We start from the raw sequence: 13,838 nt of genomic DNA, 5'->3' as shown, positions 1-13,838 counted from the left end.
CTGCGGAGGTGCCCCCCGCAGCCCGTGGGACTGCAGCGCCCCGTGTCCCCAACCCAACGCCCAGCCCCTGCTGGTCTCTGTTCCAGACGAGGGGAGATGGGGACCTGGGAGTTGACACATGGAGCCTGGCTCCCAGCTCCCTTCCTAGCAGCGTGTTGGGGGGCAGCTGTCCGCTGTCGCTCCAGGGAGGGGGCTATGGAAATGCCGTGAGCACAGGGGCGCCCGGCAGGCCTCAGGAGCTGCGCTGCCTTCTCCTCCTTCCTGCGCTCCCTCTGGCTGGGGGGCCAGGGCAGGGACCGCATCACTGTATGAGGCCAACCTTCCCGTTGGTAGGACCTGGCTGAAATCGATCGTCACTCCCCCTGTGCCAGCCCCACCGTTGACCAAGTCTTGATTTGGGAGCTTGGGGAAGAAGTCCTGCTCTGTCCCAGGGCAGAACATGCCAAGTCCATAAACGGCAAAGAAAAACGCCCAGTTGCAGAGGACGCGACGGGCCGGCAGACTCTTTCCTCCATCTTGTTTGCGGTCTATGTGCCAGGGTCTCGGTCAGAATCTGAGCAATCAACAAAAACTAAGGGTCCTGTGAAGACTCTTTAAAAATACTCTACCAACCAAAACAGACATCCCAAACCAGAGATGAGCCATGTGCCTAAAAGGGGGCATCGGTCGACACGTGTGTTGTCCCAGAACCTCCAGAACCTCTGCCAACCATCTCGCTTACTTTGGAGCCGCCTGGGCCCTCGCCGGGGTTTGGGGTCACCCTGGACATTTGTTGAGCCTGACTGCCTCCGGACAGACGTTGCCGTGACCCTGCTCGCCCGGCACCACAGGCCTGGCCCCGTGTTTACGGTGGCCGCTAGCCAGCCCCGTGTATTGCCGGCTCCACCATCCCTCCCCGTCACCCGTCTCGTCCCAACCGCGCGCGGCTGGAAATAGACCGGCTAATAGAGACGCCCTGTGCCCCGCTGTGACGCCTGCTTGTGGGACGTGGGGAGCCACGGCAGCCACCCAGCTGCTCGGCCGGGGTCTTCAGCAACCTCCTGGGCTGCCTTAACCGGGGGAAGAGGGTCCCATCCCACAGGCCGACTTTCCCTCCCCTGGCGCACCCGCTCGCTGGCCACCGAGGGGCCAGACGCCCGTGCAGTCATTTGGGACAAGCTTTAGCGGAGGTCCCCCCCTGAGTGGGGTCTTCCCGGGGCCCCCGTTGCCGCCGGGGAGTCGCCGCCTCGGCCTGGCAGCCAGCCCCTCGTGGCCTGGGCTCCCCTGGCCAGGCCAGCCAGCCGCGCCTTTGCTCCGCATGCATATTGAGCCTGTCCCGGGGCGCCTCGCAGCCCTGTGCTCCCCCTGCCCAAGGGGCCGGCGCTCTCTCTTCCTGTCCCAAGCACTCCAGTTCGGCCTTCAGGGGACTCGCCTCCCACCCCGCGTTCGAACTGAGGAGTCACAGTGCCCCTCACGCAGGGCTGAAAAGTTCTGTTCACGCAGCCGTCTTCCGCCTGTGTGCCGATTATACAGAAACATTAAGGGAGTACAGACTGCACAGAAGGTAACCCCCACAAGCTCCCCACCCGCCCCGCTCTGCGGTCTCCGCGTCCCCGGGTTCTTGCCCGTGTCGTCTGCATGCAGCCCTGACTTTCCGCGGTTACGATCACGCACGGGTGTTCTTAGGCTGCTTTCCCGGTGTTCTGTCAGAACTTTCCTCGCTGTTGACGCGTCATCATGTGGCCAAGAGGTGGGACTGTAATCAAAGCCCGGGATGTGGGAGCCTGGCAGCCTGTGGGCGCTGAGAGCCACTGCTGCTGTGGCGGGCTGGTTAGAAACGCCTGGGAGGAAGGATCTGTGACCTCTGGGTCCAAAGATGCTGCCTGAGTGCCCTTATCTGCCAGGTCAGGGGGTCCTGAGATGATTTTCGTGGCATAATTAATACTAAACCAAGTATGGGACGCGGCTCACCCCACCGGGACCGAGTGACAGGGCACCGGGTGGCGGGTAGAGATGGGGTGAGGGGAGGAGGCGTAACAGGTGCAAAGCCTAGAGGTGGGAGAGGCCTAGCCAGGCAGGAGAGTGGGCTCGGAGTACGGTGACACATAAGAGGGTAGTTTCTGTCGGCTAAACGCCCGAGACCTGGAGATTTGTGTCTGCAGGCGCGAGCATGTCAGGGGTCCCCTTCGGCTGCGCGTCGGGCACATCCCAGACTCAAGCCTGCCTCCCGGCCCCCCTTCCACAGCCACCGGGGCCCCACCCGCTGCTGCAGCCGCACACGCACACACACACACACACACACGTGCACGCATGCACACCTGCATCCCACCACATCCCACCACCGAGCACATCTTTTCCCCGTGCTTGTCCGCACGCGGCAGAGAGAGAGAGAGAGACCCCTCCGCCTGTCAGCGTGGCCTCTGAGCCCTCTCACACACGCTCTTTTGTCCTGCAGCCCTCTGCCCCAGCCCCCACCCCCACCCCCACAGTAGTTAATCCCTCCTGATTCCCCCACCTCTCTCTCCCTGGCCGGGCAGCTCCCTGAGGGCAGGCCTTGCCTTGGCGTTCACTGCGCCCTCGTTGAGTGAGGGCGTGAACGAACCGACACACGGGGCTGATCACGGAAGGCTCTCTGCGGGAAGACGTGGGCACTAGGAAGGGACTTCGGAAGAGGCAGTGGCCGGCGCAGGCAGGCTCCAAGGGGCAACACCAGCAGATTAAGGGCGTCCCGTGGGGAGGGATGAGAAGCGAAAAGCTGGCGGTCTCTGGCTGGGACTCCGCCTCTGGGAATCCGTCTGAAGAAAAGAAACCCTAAAACGGAAAGGGCTCTACATGCCCTGTGTCCCTCACAGGGGAGTTGACTAACGGGGTCCGGAACAGAGACAAGTGCACCAAGTGGTGGGGCGGGGGTCGCCTGCCGGCTGGACAGGCAGCAGGTGAGGAGGGCACCGGGGCTGAGCCCCGGAAAGCGCTGCTTTCAGTGAAGGGTGAACGAGCAGGTCACATACAGAGAGACCCCTTTGCACTAGGAGAACATCGGCCCATGAGAAAAGACAGAAACAAAATAGACGCCTATGGTTACGGTCGCAGCCAGAGCATAGGACGGTTGACCCGTTTTTTTTCCCACTGTTTTTCAGAATTCCTTGTAAATTCAAAATCTTAAATAGTTTTGTTGGACAAGTGATAGGGAGCCGTGCTGCGTGTCTTGAGGGGAGGAGGGCCACAAATGGGCTAGAAAGGGTGGGCTTGGCCATGGGGAGCCGTGGTGGTCTCCCAGCACGTCAGCCACCCTCGGTGCCCCCTTTTCCGGGGAGCCCCTTGGTGCCCACACTCACCCCTCCACGTCCGCCCCCTTACAGCCCCTCTGCCATTTTCTTAAGTGTCGACTCTGTCGGCACAGAACCATTTCCCATCCCGTTGTAGCTCCGTGGCCCACAGGAGGGCCTGTCAGCAAAGGACCACTTAGTGTGGGAAGGAACCAACTAGTCCACAGCAGGCCCAGTTAAGGCACTGTGGCCGTTCAGGCGCGGGAGCCCGCGGGGCCTGGGGGCCCCACCTTCACGGAGAACTTCCGGCCGTGCTGACACTCGTGGGGAGGGCACTGGTTTTTATACTCAACGGCTTTGAAAAAAGCGGAAGAAACCGTAGAGTTTAATCGGGAAGAATTGGTCCAGAATTCCAGGCAGTACCGAGGCTGGGAAGCACATGCCGGGAGCAAGTCACGTGCCGTGGCCAGCGTCCGGCAGAAAGGACTGTGTCAGCCGGGTGGCCTCGGGAGCTCCGGGGCCCTCCTGGGTTCCGTGGGCCGTGCGTGTGCCCGGCCCGCCCCGCGCACGGGCCCGAGGGGGAACTAACTGCATCCAGAGGGGCCTGTTTTATTTCTGAGGATGTTCGCGAAGAATCCGTCAGAGCCTTTCCCCTTTCTTTTCTCACGGCTTCTCCCTTTGGTTCTGGGATTTGTTTGTTTGGGTTTCCTCCCCTTCCCCCTTCCCAGTCCTCTGTTCTTCTCCCCATCAAAAGAAGTTTTCAAAACTCGAGTGCCTCCCACAGACGTCCAGCCGGGATCGCGTTCACAGCTGGGCTGTCAGAGGCCCGAGGCTGCAGGGATGAAAGTGTCCAGTTCCCATCCTGGCACCGGCGCGCGCGTGCTGTGACCAAGGGCGGGCCGTTCGCCCCTCGAAGCTCCTGGTTATGACGCCCCCGCTGCCTCGGGCTGAGGCCCTGGGTGAGACGCTGTCACGAGCGCGCCCGGCACCGAGCAGGAGCTCAGGGCACACGGCTCCCCTGCCGCCTCCTGCAGCCCCCTCTCCCGCCCGTGCTTGAGACATTAAAGGAAGAGCTGGTCTTGCCGTGGCGGTGTGGCGGAGGCCAGGGCGGCGCCCCTCAGGAGCGCGTCCCGCCGCCTCCAAACCCCGGTCCCCTCTCCCTGCTTCTTAAAGCGCTGCCCACTTAGAACGGCTTTTCTCTGGCCGAAGACGTTTGTCCTTGTACCACTGAAGGCACTGGCGAGGGAGGAGGACACCGGACACTGTGGGCAGGGCTGACGTGGCAAGAGCCCTGTGTGGCTTCACTCGTTCATCGAGCAGCAAAGCTCACAGGCCGCCAGCATCTGGGGACATCCACTCCTCCTCCACCCCGAACCCCCCCCCCCCAAAGGGGCTCACTCCCAGGCAAGGCTGACGCGGGTGAATAAACGAGCACAGCTCTTCTCTGACCAGCCCTCACTCGCCCTTCCGACGGGCCCGCAGCCTCTGCCCCCCGGGACCCCCCGGCCAGCACTCAGGCTTCTCACTCACCCAGAGCTGCTTCCTTGGCTGGACCCGGGAACCGGGTGTCGCCAGGCAGCCCCTCCGGGGCCACACAGGGCAGCCCTTGTGGGACAGGCCGAGAACCAGGGCCTCCGGGCCAGAGCCACTGCCCCCAGCCACGTTTTGTAGTTGTCAGTCAGTCACTCGGCCCACGGACGTGGATTATGTGCCTCAGGCACTGTGTCAAACCCTGAGATACAGCAACACTCGAGACAGCCGTGGTCCTCCGTCTCGAGGACTCTGCATTCCCTGGGGAGAGAGCGACACAGGCAGAGGTGTTTCCCCAGGCGAGGACATAGCGGTTCGCTTGGGCCTCGCCCGCCAGAGAGGGGAGTTTGTGTTGTATTCGAAGCTGACGAGGAATCCTCTGGAGGCTTTCAGGCAGGGGATAGCACGGCTCGTTGACACTCTCCAGGGTGGTTTAGCAGGGTGGTGAGACCAGGGTGGAAGGAGGGAGACCTGGGATGCCACCGCTGTAATCCAGGCCGGAGAGGAGGGGAGCTGGACCCGGCGGCCACCTGAGGGGAGGGGGCGGGGAGCTGGATCTGCAGGCAGAGCTGAGGACCACACCTGCTAAGGGCTTCGAGGCGGGGAGCGGGAAGGGAGGGCTCCAGGATGACAGAAGCCACCGTGAGCTGTGCTGCCACTGGCCGAGATGGGGAAGGCTGAGGGCGGGGCCAGGCTTCGCTCTGTTCTGTTCTATTCTGTTCTGTTCTCACAGGAGGTCAGATCAGGAGTCCAGCAAGGGCCGTGTTAGGTTTGTCGTGGCTTTGGACATCTGGGTCAGCCGTTGATATCTCAGCCTGAGGGCAGTGGAGCAAGCGGGCCTAGAGGGCTTAGCGGCATTGGCAAATAGGTGGCAGTTAAAGCCGTGGGACAGGGTGACATCTCCTGAGATCGGAGCCCAAGAGGAGCGCAGGCCTCGTGGACCTGGGCCCCACAGGGGCGCGGCGCCCAGGGCACCGTGCTCCCAAGGCTGCTTTACAGGAGGTTGTGCCCACAGAACGCAAACATGTTTGCCAACCATATGTCTGGTAAGGGTCTAGTATCTGCGACCCACAAAGAACTCTCAGAACTCAACAGTAGAAAGACAACCCCGTGTAAAAGTGGGCAAGGGATTTGAATAGACACTGCTCCAGAAAGGATGTACCAACGGACGGCAAGCACGTGGAAAGGTGCTCGGCGTCCTTAGGGAAACGCGAGTCAAAGCCACGATAAGGTGCCATGTCTCACCCACCAGGATGGCTATCATTTTAAAAAATGGAAAACGGGAAGTGTTGGCAAGGACGTGGAGACATCGGAACCCTCGTCTTTTGCCGATGGGAACGTGGAATGGTGCCACCACCGTGGGAAGCAGTGTGACAGTGCCTCCAGAAGTGAAACGTGGAATCCCCTTATGACCCGACGATGCCGCGCCTAGGTACCCACCCGAGAGAGTTTAAACGTGTTCACTCAAAAGCTCGTACGTGACGTTCACAGCAGCGTGTGTCCTAACAGCTAAGGAGGGGGAGACCACCCAAATGTCCCGCGGCTGGTGGACGGGTAGACAAAACGTGGTCCATCCGTACGATAGAATATTATTCGGGCATAAGAACGAATGACGTGTGCTCCGCCGTGGGAGAACCTTGAAGACGTCATGGGGTGTCAGAGAAGCCAGACGCGGAGGACGCACGCTGTATGGCCCCAGTGGTATGAAAGGTCCAGAACAGGCACGTTCGTAGAGTCAGAAAGTAAACTAATGGTTGCCGGGGGCTGGGGGAGGGGAGAATTGGGACTGACTGACAATGGGCACAGGGCGTCTCTTTGGGGTGGTGGGAAACGTTCTGGAATTGGGTCTTGGTGACATTCACACCACCTCGTGAATGTGCCAAGAACCACTGACCCGTCCTCCTTAGGGTGGTGAATTTTATGTAACGTGAGTCGTATCTCAATGAATGAAGACAGAGGTGGCACGTGCAGAGGCTGGGGCTTGTCCCACAGCCCGGGCAGGCCACACACATGGCTCTGAGTCCAGTTCTGAGGCAGCGTGAAGCCCCTGATAGACTGCGGTCCCCCAGACAAGAGTGACAGGGTGGGGAGCTAGCCAGAACCTGTGTCAGGAGGGAGCAGTTCCGGAAGCTGAAGCTGCTCTGCTGAGGCCACACTGGGGGCTCCCTTGGACGCAGCTTGTTGTCACTCTCCAGTGTGGCAGGGACCTTACCGTCCCCTGGGGCACGCTCACACCTGTGATTCCGCGAAGCATTTGCAGCGGCTTTGTTCAACGGTTGTTAACGTTCACTGGTGGTGTGTGTGTGCCAGGCACCGAGCCGAGTCCTTCGCTGCATTATTTCCTTCAGTTCCCCAGACAACTTAAGGTGCCTGTTATCCCCGTTTTGTGAAGAAGCAGACCAAGGCCCGAAAGGGGTAAATGACGTGCCCAAGGTCACGCAGCAGGTTGCTCACCGAATCTTACACCCCAGCTGGTGTGACCTTGTAGGGCAAGAGTTAGAACCCGTGGGCAGCGGTCCCAGGGAGACATCGCAGAGACGGCGTAAAGAGAGTGGTCCTCAGTCGGACCAGGCAGCAACCTCCAGGCCCAACCCGGGGGGCTCAGGGTCAGAGCAGGGCTACGGTGGGGGACCGTGTGTCTTCTGCATACGGCTGACCTGCTTAAGAGTCAGGCCCCCCAGAGAAGGCCCAGCTGATGCCCAGACCAGGAAGCGGAGAGGTCCCGGGAGGCCCTGTCATACCTCCCCCCCTGCCTCTGCCAGCACCTCTGACAGCTCAGGGAATGTTCTGGATCTGGCAGAACCCAGGCCTCAAAGCTCTGAGACCCGTGTGTATTTTACCCGAAATCTAATCCATCTGGTTCTCATTTATTTACACTTAACTCATCAAATGCAATTTTGCAAGAGCCGCTCGATGGCCAAGAGGCTTTTGTGCCTAAGCCTCCCTTCTGACAGGGGCCAGGGGAGGGTTGGGGCCTCAGCCCTCAGGGACCAGGAGGGAGCTCTCAGGGGTGGAGGTCAAGTTCGGTTCCTACGATGGGCCGGGGCCTCTGCCTCTGTCCTCGGACCCTCGGTGGGACCTGTGGTGCCGGGGCCAGGCACGGGGTCTGACACATAGTAGGCCCTTGGCAGCCACGAGAACACGGGTGGGGCCTGGGCAGAACACAGAGTCTCTGTTTCGAATCGTGAAATGTTCGTGGGAAACACAAAGCAAGCAAAGCTGGGTCCAGAAGTAATTTTTAGTTATTATAAATAACTGCAAACCTGGATTCTTGGTCCAAAGGAGGACAAACAGCCAGCTATTAATAAAAATAAACAGACCTCATGGGCAAACCGCAGCCCTGCCTGCAGAGGCCTTTCGGAACCAGCTCAACCTACAGCCTGTGGGCGTCGGCTAGAGAGCAGCCGTCCATCGCAGCCCGTGAGCCCGTCTCAGACACAGCACTCTCGTGCTCGGGACCGGCGGGCCCACCGAGCAGACACTGGCCGGAGAGCCAGATGAGGACTGTCTCCCCCCCGACCCCAGCACCCAGACCTCCCGTCAGGCGCTACAGTGTAAGGTGGGGGCACCTGACCCCAGAGACCCCGCTCGGACTCCGTCTTTGGTGCCGAGGTGCCCTGGCCTCTTCCGACTAGAACTGGTCACGGTGGCCGCTGGGATTGGGAGGGGAGGCCGGGGGCCCGGAGGCCTAGGGGAAGCACACAGACTGTGCCTCCAGGCAGGAGTCGAGGCCCGACCCAGGGCTGTGGCACAGTAGTGGAGGCAAAACAGATGGGCAGGGTGGTGAGGAAGTCGGCATCCTTGGTGACTGCTCGGGTGGTGGGAGGGACAGAAGGGGGCTGCTCAGGCCAGGGGAGGTGGGCGGGGGTAGGGCAGGGCTGGAGCGAAGCCCCTCTTGGCACCCTGGTCTGCCTCCCACCTTCGGTCCTCCCTCAGCCGTTGGCTGGACGAGTGAGTGCTCACCGTACCCCCAGACGCTGGGCCTCAGGCTGGGGAGCAGCCTGCACAGAGCGGTGGCCCCATGTCTTATCCCAGAATGCACTGGGATGGTCTGTTTCTGAGGGTATCCCTCGGCCCCGCCGGCCAAGGGCCCCCTGCCGCCGTGGCCAGCCGCGGCTCAGTGTCCCCTCCCCTCCCAGCACCCTTCGCCTGCTGCCCCCACCCCAGCCCAAAAGAGTCAGGGGCTCTACCAGTCCCAGTGGCACAGAGGTGTGTTTGTGTGTTAAGGCCGGGGGCTGGGGGGCGGGAATGGAAGGGTGCCGCGGGCTGGGGCCTTCCAGAGAGCGACCCGGCCGGGGCAGGCAGCCCCTGACAGAGGGCCAACCGAGACCCTCGCAGCGCTGCGGCTGCTGGGGTCGTTCCTGCATAGTATAGTCATCAGCTCTTCCATTGCCAGTTAAAAGAGTTTCCCGCTAGGAGCCTCAGGTCTGCCCCCAAACCCACAGGGCCTCCTGTCTGCTTTATCGCAAAGTCCTCGTGCCAGGGCACTCCCTGCCTTCTGGGAACATTCCACGGTGGCCGCAAAAGCAGATGAAGGACCATGAGCTGCCGGCAGGATTCAGAGGCAGAGCAGCCCCTGTATCCCACCCAGAGCCCACTCAGGCATCGTGCAGCCTGGATCGGAAACAGGCTTGCTCAGGGCCCTCACTGCACGCAACGGGCTCAGCCTCTGCCCAAGGCCATGGCGGTGGCGCTACTGTGGCTTGTCGGGCTGCGCAGACATCTTCCCCGAGGACTGTCCCCTCCCTCGGCAGCACCGGTGAGAACGGGGGCCAGGGGGACCCGGACAGAGCCGGGGTTTGTGAGGGCCCTTGGGGTCTCCTTGATGGGGGGTGTGTAGGCTGCACAGCTTCCAGAACTCCTCCTCTGCCCCAGTGGTCGCGGGCCCTTCCCCATCTGTGCCCTGCCACGCCCCTTCGGCGAGAGTCAGCTTCTACGACACCTCTTCCTCCCCCGGCCTCGGGTCACAGACCTCCCTGCCGCCCTCGGCCCGGCCCTCCACGAAGCCTCCCGCCTCTGCTCAGGTCCAGTATGGCAGCAGCTGGGTTCACTTTGGTGCCCTGGCGGCCCTTGGGGAGCGTGGCACGTAGCAGGCACCCAGTGTTTGTGGAGGGAACTGATGAACGAAAGCCTGTTGGGTGGTTCTCAAAGGCAAGAACTTCCGTCTGGACAAGGAGAGAGAGGGCATCCCAGGAGGAGGTGGGTGTGATCACAGGAAGGCAAGCGTGAACAGGGGGCTGTTCAGAGAACAGCGGAGGTAAGTGCAGCTGCGGGGAGCCCCGAACGAGCCCCCTCCGTGTGCCCAGAAGGAACCGGGACAGCACGCTGCTCCAGGGGACTGGCCTTTGTGGGTCGCGAGCTCCCCATCGGTGGCGAGTGCAGACACACGTGTGCCATTCGGTTCTTCCTGCGGACACTTGAGCACCCGCTCGGTCTGACCGTCAGCGGGGCGCAGGGATATAAAGACTCAGGGCTCTCTTCAGCCCAGAGCAGAGACAGGACGACCGAGCCCGAGGTCCAGGGCAGAGCAAGCCTGGGCACAGGGGACGAGCACAGTCTTCCGGGCGCCGGGAAGACTTCAGAGAGGAGGAGCGTCGGAGACATGAGCGTGTAAGGTCGGGGGTGGTGTGTTAAGCAGAACTACTCGGGGAACCGGCTCTCGTCGCCGTGATTGGGCTTGAGGCGTCCTCGTCGAGAGAAACCAGATCGCAGGAGAGCGGGGAAAGGCCAGAGCCAGAACTCCCAGATGTAGGCTCCCTCCTTGCCCCGCAGGACCTCTCATGACAGAGTTTTCTAAGTCCTGAGGGGGCCAAGGAACGATGTGTGCTGGGCTTGCCCCCATCAGGAGGGCCCGGGGGCCGAGTGTCTCCCGTAGTGCTGTGCTAGGCCTGGCCAGGGCCTCCAGGTGAACCCAGTCTGCCCGAGGCCGGTGGGTGGCCAACCCACGGCCCCAGCTCCTCCAGCCGGTCCCTCTTCAGACTTGACTGTGAGCCCCGCGTGGAGGGCTGAGCCACGGGGGTGTGAGGGGCATGAGGTGGGCATCAGGCCCCCGATCCAGCCCTTAGAGAAGCCGGTGACGACCGCAGGCTCCCCAAAGGGATTGTGAGGCTGTGGTTTCCTGCCCAGCTCCAGGGAGGCCTGTGTTGGGACCACAGTGGAAAAAGGGCGCAGAGGGGGCCGCCCCCTTCCCTCCCTGCTTAATCTTGGGGCTTTGTCATTTGGGAGCGGGGAAAAGAAATGTTTACACGGCCTTGCATTTGTTTCAAATTATTCATCAGTGTTTGAGAGTCATTGTTCCCTGCTAGTGTAAACAGCGCTGTCCCAAGGCACAGCCACTCTGCCAGCTCCCTGAACTTCTGTAGATGCGTGCAGATTTAACTGCCCTCGGGTTCCTGGCTTCCAGTGAAGGGAGATGGGCCGGGCCAGGCGGGGGGCTCCAGGGAGCTCGTTCACGGTGGGGTCAAAGCGGCGCTTTCTCGCCACCAGTGCAGCGTTTGAGGGCCTGTATCTGGTTTGTTTTACCAACTGAACCTTTACTAGGGCTGGAGAAGCCAAGGTACAGAGCAAAGAAGCTGAGAACCACGGGAAGAACAGCAAAGCATGTGATTTGAAGGAGGTCTGGACCGAGTCCCAGAAGCGGGTTTCGCTGTGAGACGTGTGCCAGCACCGGGGTGCAAGTGCCTCAGTGGCGTGTCTTTGGGACAGAGACGGGACTAACCCCACGTACGCTGGGACAGGCCCCGTGTTACCCACGGCAGGCTGGCTCCGGCGTTGCGTTTGCATCTGGGGTTCCCAAACACGTTCAAGGTGGCACCCCGCTCAGGCTCATGTTAAGAGTAGCTGGCTCTTCGCAGCATTGGGCTCGACACGCTTTCTGGCACGGCCAGCTGAGCGGCGGGGCAGAGCCACGTGCTCGGGAGGTGAACGGCGGGTCTAAGTCCTGCCTCTGCTCTGAGCAGCCGTGTGACTTTGCTCAAGTTACTTTGGTTCTCTGCGCCTCAGTGCCCTCACCTGTAGAGTGGAGGCCGTAACACAGCCTGTCGCTCAGGGTTGCCGCAGGGGTGGAGCGCGGGGGTATTTGTGAGGCCCCGTGCCTGACGCATAAGGAGCCCTCGAGGATGTCAGCTTCGCGTCGTTATCGGTAGGATGAACAGGACTCGGTCCCTGGCTTAGAGCTGCTCAGGGTCTAGTGCAGGCGAGGGACAGACCCCCAGAGGCAGCCACCCCTGGAGGGGAGGTGCCCCCCGCGAAGGGGGCACTGGCAGTGGCCCTTTAGGGAGCCACCAGTAAGTAAGACTCCGTTGAGTGGAGAAAGGTTTTCAGAATAATCCCTCTGTGTCATTTCCAGCTCCCCCGGGACCCCACTGTGTCTCCTCTCAGCAAGAGCCACCTTCCCCACTTCAGCTGTAACTGCTGGTGGCTTTTAGAGTTCAGAGTCCCGCCTCCCTCCGGGCTGCCACACAGCTGACATTTGAGCTTGCTGGAGAATAATGGCCTGCCTCAGCATCGGCCGCGGAGGCAGCCATGTGGTCTCCTGGGTGGTGAAGCGACCTGTTGTCCCTAAGCCTCAGTAGGACCCAGCTGACCCAGCTCCAGGGCTCAGTCCTCTCCTGGTTCAGTGCAGGTCAGTCTTCTTGGTTCTTTACGTGTCCACATCCCTCTGGTTGCAGTACTGGGAGATGGCTGTGTGAAGGACAACTGTATTAAAAGCTTACGGCCAAAGTGTGTGTGTGTGTGTGTGTGTGTGTGTGTGTGTGTGTGTGTTGGGGGCCAGGGGATTGGCTAGAAGCGGCTGGTAGCTCACCTTGCCTTTGTGGTTTCATACATTTGCCTGTTAAAATGATGATACAGACACGGCACGTTAAGGTTTAAGAAGCCCATCTTTCGTTACACAAACTGACAGTGTAAGGGGTTATGACTTTGGTAATTGAAACATGCTGTTCTGTTCAAGCCCAGAACTCCATAAAGACTCTTTTCAGCCAATAGCAGCCTTTGTGCCAGCAGCCTCTGGTCAACGCCGAGTGTCAGCCCTGAGGTCTCTCTCTCCTAGAGAGCAGGAGAGACCGCTTAGAGGCCTTCTGCGGCCGTCTTGGTGGCCAGAGGTCAGGGCCTTTTAAAAAATTCCCCATTCTTAGACGTTTGAAATCCATTTGTGAGGCAGAAAGCAGGCTGCAGGGTCTCGTGTTACTGGTTGTAACTCTGAGGTAGGCTTGAAGACGGAGGGGACGGGAGAATTTGCTTGGCGAGGCTCCGTGGGTTGGGGAAGGGCAGTGCAGGCTGCAGTCTTCCCGGAGAGGGAGAGTCCAACAGGATCAGTGAGACCACGGTTTGGGAGTCGGACTATCGGGTGGGACCCGGGACAGGTGGCTTGGCCCCTCTGGGCCTCAGTTTCCTCATCTAGCAAATGGGCTAATACCCGGATCTGATCTACAGGGCTGCCGTGAGGATGAAAGGAGTTAGTACGGGTCGGATACTTAGAAGAGCGCCGGTCGCGTAGGTTACCGACAGGCAGCTGGCATTACAAGCATCGTAACTACCTCTACGGAGTAACTCCGCGGAGTATCTTGGTAGAGTACAGCCCTGCGCAGTGTCTCTGCGGAGCACCTGGCCCCCCTGCGGGGTGTAGCCGCGGGGTCCCCCTGTGGAGCGCCACCAGAGTGCTGCCGTGTGCAGGGCCTTCTGGGCAGCCTGGGAAGCTGGTCGCGTCTCACTTCCGGCCCCAGGTGCGATTTCTCCCCTCCCCCTCTCCGTCTCTCCTTGCAGATGTGGACGAGTGTCAGGACAACAACGGTGGCTGCCAGCAGATCTGCGTCAATGCCATGGGCAGCTACGAGTGTCAGTGCCACAGTGGCTTTTTCCTCAGCGACAACCAGCATACCTGCATCCACCGCTCCAACGGTGAGTGCGGCCCGTGCTGACCAGGCACACGCCCCCGCCCCCGCCCCGCAGAATCCGGCGGCCCCTGGAAACCCCCTTCTCCACATCTTGACTCCGGGGGCCTCAGGGTCAAGGCGGGGGGCGGGGGGCGGTTTGGTGGTGGCCTGAATGGCTGTTTTGTGCTCC

General features: G+C 61.1%; 1 protein-coding gene across 4 annotated transcripts in view; it reads left to right on the top strand.

Annotated features, from left to right (window-relative positions):
- The window catches only part of SCUBE1 (signal peptide, CUB domain and EGF like domain containing 1), a 131,783-nt gene that overhangs the window by 37,028 nt on the left and 80,917 nt on the right, over window positions 1–13,838 (top strand). For all 4 annotated transcript variants that reach the window (XM_042948051.1, XM_042948048.1, XM_042948050.1 and 1 more), the window contains one exon: window positions 13,539–13,673. In XM_042948051.1, the coding sequence (XP_042803985.1) occupies window positions 13,539–13,673 (135 nt within the window). The remainder of the gene's footprint in view (window positions 1–13,538; window positions 13,674–13,838) is intronic.

Source organism: Panthera leo, chromosome B4 (assembly GCF_018350215.1).
Source record: "Panthera leo isolate Ple1 chromosome B4, P.leo_Ple1_pat1.1, whole genome shotgun sequence".
In the NCBI taxonomy this organism is placed as follows: Eukaryota; Metazoa; Chordata; class Mammalia; order Carnivora; family Felidae; genus Panthera; species Panthera leo.
Note: the sequence above shows the minus strand (reverse complement) of the source record. Positions and strands in the feature narration are given on the sequence as shown.